Below are 8,760 nucleotides of genomic sequence, written 5' to 3'. Positions count from 1 at the left end.
TGTGTGTGTGTGTCAGTGTGTGTGTGTTTTGCGCAATATCCTTCTGCTACAACACATATATACATGGACATCCGAAAGCAAGTCAGTCAAATTGGTTATTTCTTTTGATCCATACTATTAATTGTCGATGCTTTAGTGCTACAATGGATTCGGGGGAGTACGAAAATAATGCGAAACATAGAGTACACCGCTCCCGCGATGACACGATGTATTGCATTGTTTGACTCATTATGACACTTGGAGACCTCTAGCTTTTATACTGCATCTCAGTGTGTGGACCAGGTACTAAGCATTTGAACACGCAGCAGCATGGAGATGATTCACTCGACGTTTTGTTGCGACCTATTACAGGTGTCACTCTACAAAGGCACGTCGACATCGAAGAAAGAAGTGAGGCTACTCCTTACTGAGAGCAGCGATATGGTCATACTACCATATAGTAGCACTATCTAAGCCGTTGGATGGCATCTATCACGCAGGTTTGGCGCATTCAATGCTCTATGTGCGATCGTGAGAAAATAGAGGAATTGGCATGGGGGCCACCGTATGATGCAGAGCTACTGTGTGAATACGGGGGACACGTGAGTCGGCCCCCGGCCAGAAACTCACGAAGCTGACGGAGTTGGACCACCGGTACTTGTACAAAGATAGATCCTGGACCATGGTCCAGAATTTTTCTTGGCAGCCTTAAAAGGCCCATAGGGCGGGAAAAAACGAAAAATACGTTGCTCCTCCCTGGTTTTATCATCTCGAAGCATCCCCCCTCCTGTTTTTTTGTTTTTTGTTTTTTTAGAATTACCCCGTTCTCCTGTTTTGCGCGGTGCAGTTATGGCTGGCCTTTCCCGGCTGATGGCTGATAGTGCGCAGGCTCTCTGGGTGAACGCATGGCATGCTGCTCTGTTGCAGTGAAAAACGAGCGTCAGAAACAGTTGGGCGATCTCATTGAAAAGTAAAAAATAAATCACGGCGATTACATAACACATGGATACACATTTTAAGCTGATTTGCGCATAACAACAGGGTACATTTTCAGGCCAACACCAGTTAACACATATTCAAACCAAGACATTTGCAGTACCACATGTCTGGTCTGACGGATCTGAATCTAATTGAGACTAGTAACTAAACACACACACAACAAACATTAGCGGTACTACTAACTCGACTTTCGACCCAAAAGCATGACACAAATGGCGCCTCTCACTTGAAATACACGACTGCCAGTGTCCGGACAGACATGCCAAGCAAGAACACAAAGAGCATCAAGATAGTGGCGAGCATGAGCAGCGCAATCCTGGAGAAATCAACAATGGTGCTGGCCTTGGCCGGGGTGACATGCTGGCATCCATTCGAAACAGAACAACCGATGAACTCTGGGACTCCTTCCTGACGCGAGCTCCGGTGTTGCAGGCTAGCAGCCCAGGAGAAGCTGGGGATGGTGGGCGCGGCAAAGACCAAGATCTAACGGAATCCAGCATAGCAGGATAAATCTCTTGCCACTCGGAAAGCCCACACTGACGAGACTGAAAAATAGAAGAACAAAAAATCAAGAACTGCACTAACGTAAAGATGAAGGACCAGATCTGAGTTTGAGATTCAGGAACTCACACTCCAAAGGATGCACCAGTAGTACCGATCACCTGGCTTTTTCCCGCATGGGGTCAGCTCGGTGCCCGGCAGCGGAGGAAGAAGAAGCGGACATGGCAGCGAAAGACCTTACGCAATGGGGATCCAGATTGACCCGGGAGAGGATAAGGCTGTAAATAAATACAGTTGCCCGCATCGTTGCTTGTCCAGTGGGCCCACTCCGGAAGGAGATAGGCCGGACCAGGTGCTCCATATGCCGGTCCAAGAAATCTCACGTAGCAAAGACCGTACTGGGCCGAGTTAGCTGGGCCTCATAAATGACATCAGACAAACTAGTTTGCCACTATGCAGAAATGAGTGGCCGAGCTGAATACTTGGTCATATACATGCATGATTGTGCATCTCGAGGAAAACCAACCGCTGAGATAATAGTACTATATGGTAGTATGACCCATATTGAATTTTCGCTCCTTAATCATCTATCCACAATAGTACAGGAAGTGCACCCATGTAGTAGCTAGGGTTACTTGACTGGGACATATGTCGATCCCGTTTCACCATTTCAGACTGTCGATCAGTTACCTTCGGAGAGCCCGGTACAGCACTGCAGTTACACACTTGCTAGAATTTAGCAAGACCAAATAGCTCGTGGAAACGCACGTATGCTAAATAAGCGGACGTGCAGCCGTGCAAGCAAGGCAGCATGGCCGGTGCTCATCCCCAGGGCCGAGCTGAGCCAACCAGTTAAAGGTGTCGAGTCGAAGAAAGCAAGAGGAAACCATGCAGGAATCTCGTCCCGCTCACCGGCCGGCCCATCCGTTCACACGTACGCCAGGCGCAGCCCACCTCGCCGGCCGGATCACTCGCCCTGCACTAACCTCGGTCGCCTCCATCCGCGCCACCTTGCTCGCACTTTAAATACCCCCTCGATCGCGCGCACTCGATCAGCACTATCCGCGCACCACCGCCACCACCAAGGCACAGACCACAGAGGTAGCTAGCTAGTGGAGTGGTGGACGCCCCGCCGCGCGCACGGGCAGCAAGCATGGGCCCTGCGGCGGTCGTCGTGCTGATCATCCTCTGCGCCGCCGCCGCCGCCGAGGCCCGCGTCCCGGCCGGCCACCTCGCGACCAGGCGGCGCGACAGTGTTCCCGCGGGCGTGGGCGCGTGCGCGCTGGCCGTGGCCCCCTTCGGCTACCCCTGCGAAGAGCACACGGTTCGGACTGATCTTGACACAGATCGATCAGATGTTCCCGTCGTGTTAGAAGATGACCCGCCGTTGATTTATCGACCTGTTGATTGGAGTGTAGGTGACGACGGTGGACGGGTACATCCTGAGCCTGCAAAGGATACCGAGGGGGCGGCGCGCCAGCGGCGGCGGCGCGGGGCAGCCGGTGCTTCTGCAGCATGGCGTTCTCACGGTACGCGTATAGCCCCGTAGACTTCCTCCCATAAGTTAGGATCATCGGGGCATGCATGACGCCAAACACTGTTTCATGATGGATGGCGTCATGAACGCAAGCGGATGCCGCGTCGTGTGGCACAAACTTAAAAGGATGTGATCGGTGCCGTCATGCGTGCCCTTGAGTCGGTAAATTTGACAAATTTAATCTATAGACGAAATCAAATCATAGAATGAACTATCTGTGAAACTATTTCACGCGGCTGACCTTTTTGTGTGACGCCCGACACGACGGCGCCACACTACACTGTGCAACGCCTTAGAGATAGGCGCTACACGGCCAGCATCGCACCCATGTGTTCAGAAAATTACTAAGTCAGTGTGCAGCGCCTGAGAGCTAGGCGCCACACTATACAGTGTAGCGCCTAGCTCCTGGGCGTTGCACTAGTGCAGCGCCTAGCTCCCGGACGTTGCACTAGTGCAGCGCCTAAGAGCTAGGCGCCACGGGTCAGCCGCGTGAAATAGTTTCACGGACAGTTCATTCTGTGATTTGATTTCGTCTATAGGTCAAATCTGTTAAATTTGCCCCTTGAGTCTGCACGTTTGGGACTTTGGGTGTGACACAAAAATAACGGCGCGGGGGTATGCATGCATGCATGCAGGACGGCATGACATGGCTGCTGAGCTCGCCGGAGGAATCGTTGGCGTACATCCTCGCGGACAGCGGCTTCGACGTGTGGGTGGTCAACAACAGGGGCACCAGGTGGAGCAGCCGCCACGTCTCCCTCGACTCCTACTCCCGGGTACCTACTCCTACTACAGTAGTCAAGGATGGATGGATACCCTGGCCAATTAAATTAGTTGTCCTGATTAATTAACGTTGCACCTATCGTGGGCAGAGGTACTGGGACTGGTCCTGGGACGACCTGGTGGTGAACGACATGCCGAGCTTGGTTGACTACGTCTGCAGCCACACCGGGCAGAAGCCGCACTTCCTCGGCCACTCCATGGTAAGTAAACAAGCCGTTCAGAGCTTTCTCAGTCTCGGCCCATTCCTCCTCCGTTGCTCGTGGTCGACCATGCTGCTTCTGGCACTTATGTACGTGTGTATGCAGGGGACGCTGGTGGCGCTGGCGGCCTTCTCGGAGGGCAGGACGGTGGACAAGCTCAAGTCGGCGGCGCTGCTGACCCCGGTCGCCTATCTGTCCCACATGACCACCCCCCTCGGCATACTGCTCGCCAAAGCATTCGTTGGAGAGGTACCGTACAGCTGAAATGGATGTGTGACGCATCAAATCCGGTCTTCTTCTCAACTTAATTTCTTAGTATAATCTGTGTGATTTTTGTTCCATGTTGACGACCAACCAGCTCATCACGATCCTCGGTGTGGCGGAGTTCAACCCAGTAACGTACGCCATTCATTCTCTCGCTAGTATCTTCAGTTCGGAGACTGATTAAATTCCTGCTTCTTCGGAGCTGGCTGACGCGTTGTTGCTTCATTGTTTGCTGCAGGCCGGCGGTGGCGAGCCTCTTCAAGGAACTGTGCCGCCATCCTGGAACCAACTGCTACGACCTCCTCAGAGACTTCACAGGTACCACTCCCTTAATCAATCTCAATCACTACTTTCTGCTACGCGTGCATCCATCGAGAGGTTACAGAGCTGTGCGTCCATGGCGTGTGTGTACGGCAGGGGAAAACTACTGCCTCAACAGCTCGGCCGTCGACGTCTTCCTCCAGTACGAGCCGCAGCCGACGTCCACCAAGACCATGGTCCACCTCGCCCAGACGTTCCGCGACGGCGTGCTGTCCAAGTACGACTACATGTGGCCGGGCGTGAACGTGGAGAAGTACGGCCAGCCGGACCCGCCGGCGTACAACATGTCCAACATACCGGCGGCCTTCCCGCTCTTCCTCAGCTACGGCGGCCGGGACGAGCTGGCCGACCCCGGCGACGTCGGCCGCCTCCTCGGGGACCTCCGGGGCCACGACCCCGACAGGCTCACGGTGCAGTACCTGGAGCAGTTCGCGCACGCCGACTTCGTCATCGGCACCTGCGCCAAGGACTACGTCTACAACCACGTCGTCTCCTTCTTCAACCGCTTCAACTAGCAACAAGCTCGTCTCCTACAAAGATGGGAGATTTGGAGGGTGAACAGCTACAGTTGCTGCAAGATTACGGAGAAATTACGTTTACATATAGTAGCTGTGAATATGTCAATAGTATGGAAATCTCATAATTACACCAGAGGTGATCGCTATGACTACATGCACCCGTTTATGCACAGGCTGAGAATTACCAGGCGATCCCTGAACTGAAAGTATGGCCACTCGTATAACTGTACTGCGGTGCCAAAGTTTACAAAATATATATATATATACTGGTCGTGCTATTTATTTATAGTGTTGGAGTACGATAGATCGTACTTCCTCCATCCAATTTTATTGTGCCCCCTCGCATTTTAGGTTAAAGTTTGACGACAAATTTCACTAGTGAAGCATACACTATATGTATACCACGAGAAATCTCTTTCAAACACAAATTCAGTGATATAATTTTGTGGCACACACCTCATGTTTGGTTAGTCCTGGGGATGGTCAAAATTTGACTCGTAATAGTACAATACTATAAAAAAAATGAAAGCGCTCAGTCGACTACAATGTACGCGTTACTGTCAGATGTGGATTTGCTAGCCCCGCGTGATTTGCCTTTGTTTTCGTAGTATGTACTGTATAGTCTTTCTTTTGTGTAGCAAACTATATACTGTGTAGACAGGGGCGGAGGCAGGGCGGCTGGGCGAAATCCTAGCCACCGCTGCCTGCACCTGCTCCCCGCCTTCCCCTCCCCTCGCCGCCACCAGAGGGCACCGCCGTTCGCCCAGCTGCCAGTGAGGCCTCTTATCCTTCCTCCCCTGTTGGCTACGACGCGGCGCATGGCGAGCGGGCGGGGAGCGCAGTGCTCTCGCAGGGCGTTGCGGCGGCGTCTCGGACGGCCGGGCCTTGGACGCGGTGGTGCGTGGATGTGGCGGCTGTTGTGTGGCGAAGGTGGCGGGGCGGGCCGACGCGGCGTGATGGCGGGTGTCAGTTCCGTTAGGTCTGGCGCTTGGAGTTGCAGGCTATGGGCAGCGAGGGTCGGTTTCCTCCGTCGTGGCGGCAATGGTGTCGGCATGGTGGACGCAGCGGTGTGGTGGCGGTCCTTGTGCTTTTGTCGCATCACGGCAAATATTTGCATGATCGGTCCTCCTCGACCTGGCCATCAACGTGTTCTGGAATTACTGTCGAAGATCTTGCCCAAGGATATCTGTATCGGATAGTATCCGGTCGTGCGCGTCCATATCAGCCTACGCGGCTTCAGGAGGGCGCGACGCAAAGCTCTGTTGTTTGATGACACCATGAAACATGTCGGCATCTCGATTTTCATGGAAAAGACAACGGCGGAGAAAGTCTTGATGGCTAAGATCCGAGGATCAATAAGGTGGAGGGGGCCTCGTAGGCGATGGAATCAGCCAGCGTTTGATAACTTTCAATAGCAACAATGTCAAGTGGAGGCGGTGGCGGAGGAGGATTTCATTTTTGGTGGTGCTCCTCGGGTGCCAAATCGTGACTTTCAGGGTGAAAACGTAAGGTCTGGCCTTTTGGTTGTGCTTGGCAATTGCTTTGTTGAAGGTATTGTTTAGAGAGCTCGGTCTTTCACTAGGGTGAAAACCTATGATCTTGGATTGAGCGATGACGGCGCTTGTGCACTGTTTTCTTCTTGAAGGTGTTGCTTTTGGAGACTTTTTATATTTTTCGGGTGCTGTCTTTGATGGTGGTTGTGTACTGATGCTGAGAGGAGTTGATCACTTCAATGAGACCATTTTTATTAAAAAAATTCTTTTTTTTGGATTGTGTGCATCTTAGATGTTTTTATGACTTTTTATCAGTGTAGAGATTAGGTGTAGCTTCACGATATTAATTTATTCTCTTCTTTAAAAAATAGGGGTGGAGGCGGAGGCCGGCCAAGGCCGGCCCGAAGAATCTGAATTTGTTGTTGAATGCTGATGAACAATAGTTTTTCCTGAATCTTTTCTATATCTGGCCCTCCCCAACATCAAGATTCATTGATCATGCCTTGTAAGACAATAGGCTTTGGGGGAACCGGCACAACCCTCTAGGGGTGGCCTATCACATATATATATAATGAGGTGGTATACAACGTTACAATATACACATGTAAATACAGTCTAACACCCTCCCTCAATCTTAGCCACTTTCTAATGAATCTAGAAGGGTAAGATTGCGCCTGCAAGTCTCAAACTGTGGCAAAGGCAATGGCTTGGTGAAGATATCAGCAAGTTGATCCTTGGAAGAAATAAACTTGATCTGTAGTTGCTTCTGAGAGACACATTCACGCACAAAGTGATAGTCAACTTCAATGTGTTTCGTTCGGGCATGGAATACCGGATTTGCAGAAAGGTATGTAGCACCGATGTTATCACACCAAAGAACAGGAGGCTGTGATTGGGGTATACTTAACTCCTGAAGCAAGGACTGTACCCAGATAATCTCTGATGTGGCATTGGCCACAGCCTTATACTCAGCCTCAGTACTGCTACGTGAGACAGTAGCCTATTTCCGAGCACTCCAGGCAATCAGGTTAGAGCCAAAGAAGACAGTATAACCCCCCGTGGATCGCCTGTCATCCGGATTGCCATCCCAGTCTGCATCAGAATATGCTGAAAGACAACCAGAGTCAGACGGCCGAATATGCAAACCATGAGCCACCGTGAAACGAATATAGCGCAAAATCCGCTTAACAGCAGACCAATGAGTGTCACGGGATGACTGCAGATACTGGCAGACTCGGTTAACAGCATAGGAAATGTCTGGTCGCGTGATCGTCAAGTACTGGAGCCCACCAACAATACTCCGGTACTCGGTCGCATCAGAAGAAGAAAGAAGCACACCATCAACAGCATTGAGCTTATCGGTGGTAGACATGGGTGTAGTCGTCGGTTTGCACTTAAGCATCCCAGCTCGCTGCAACAAATCCAGAGAGTACTTCTTCTGCGTCATAACAAGGCCAGCAGCACGAGAAGTAACCTCCACACCAAGAAAGTAATGAAGCTTCCCAAGGTCCTTGACCGCAAAATCAGCACCAAGTGAGCGAATAAGCGCAGTAGCAGCCGACTGAGAGGAGCTGACCAAAATGATATCATCTACATAGACCAACAAGTACATAGTAACCTCAGGCCTTTGAAAAAGAAACAATGAGGAGTCAGCAGTTGATGATGCAAAACCATGAGCACGAAGAGCCATTGCAAGACGAGCATGCCAAGCACGAGGAGCCTGCTTCAGACCATAAATTGCCTTGGACAGACGACAGAGATGATCAGGGCGATCCGGATCGGAGAAACCCGGAGGCTGGCGCATGTAAACCTCCTCCGCCAAGACACCATGAAGAAAAGCATTTTGAACATCAAGCTGACGAAGAAACCAACCTCGAGTAACAGCCAGAGAGAGAAGAAGTCTGATGGTAGTAGGCTTGACCACTGGACTGAAGGTGTCTTCATAGTCAAGTCCAAAACGCTGTCGAAAACCACGAGCAACCAGACGAGCCTTATAGCGCTCAATGGACCCATCAGAATGCCTCTTCACTTTAAAAACCCATTTGGAATCAATGACATTTACCCGTGATTGTGGAGGAACAAGAGTCCATGTCTGATTGCGAAGAAGCGCTTGATACTCCTGCTCCATGGCCTCTCTCCAATGAGGAATGCGCATAGCAGCTTGA

General features: G+C 51.3%; 1 protein-coding gene and 1 long non-coding RNA gene across 2 annotated transcripts; one reads left to right on the top strand and one right to left on the bottom strand.

Annotated features, from left to right (window-relative positions):
- Nucleotides 1-939: 939 nt before the first annotated feature.
- On the bottom strand, nucleotides 940-1,749 carry LOC119337738. The gene is made up of 2 exons (XR_005163582.1): nucleotides 1,609-1,749; nucleotides 940-1,523 (listed from the first exon to the last, which is right to left on the bottom strand). It is a non-coding gene; the product is annotated as an uncharacterized LOC119337738 (long non-coding RNA).
- A 683-nt stretch (nucleotides 1,750-2,432) lies between these two features.
- Nucleotides 2,433-5,390, top strand: LOC119338444 (triacylglycerol lipase 2-like). Its single transcript, XM_037610768.1, has 8 exons — nucleotides 2,433-2,803; nucleotides 2,898-3,008; nucleotides 3,652-3,792; nucleotides 3,889-3,999; nucleotides 4,105-4,248; nucleotides 4,358-4,398; nucleotides 4,502-4,581; nucleotides 4,681-5,390. The coding sequence occupies exons 1-8, from the start codon at nucleotides 2,633-2,635 to the stop codon at nucleotides 5,097-5,099; spliced, it is 1,218 nt and encodes a 405-aa protein (XP_037466665.1). The 5' UTR covers nucleotides 2,433-2,632; the 3' UTR covers nucleotides 5,100-5,390.
- Nucleotides 5,391-8,760: the final 3,370 nt, after the last annotated feature.

Source organism: Triticum dicoccoides, chromosome 7B (genome assembly GCF_002162155.2).
Source record: "Triticum dicoccoides isolate Atlit2015 ecotype Zavitan chromosome 7B, WEW_v2.0, whole genome shotgun sequence".
Classification (NCBI taxonomy): Eukaryota; Viridiplantae; Streptophyta; class Magnoliopsida; order Poales; family Poaceae; genus Triticum; species Triticum dicoccoides.
This window is presented reverse-complemented; position numbering and strand designations above follow the sequence as displayed.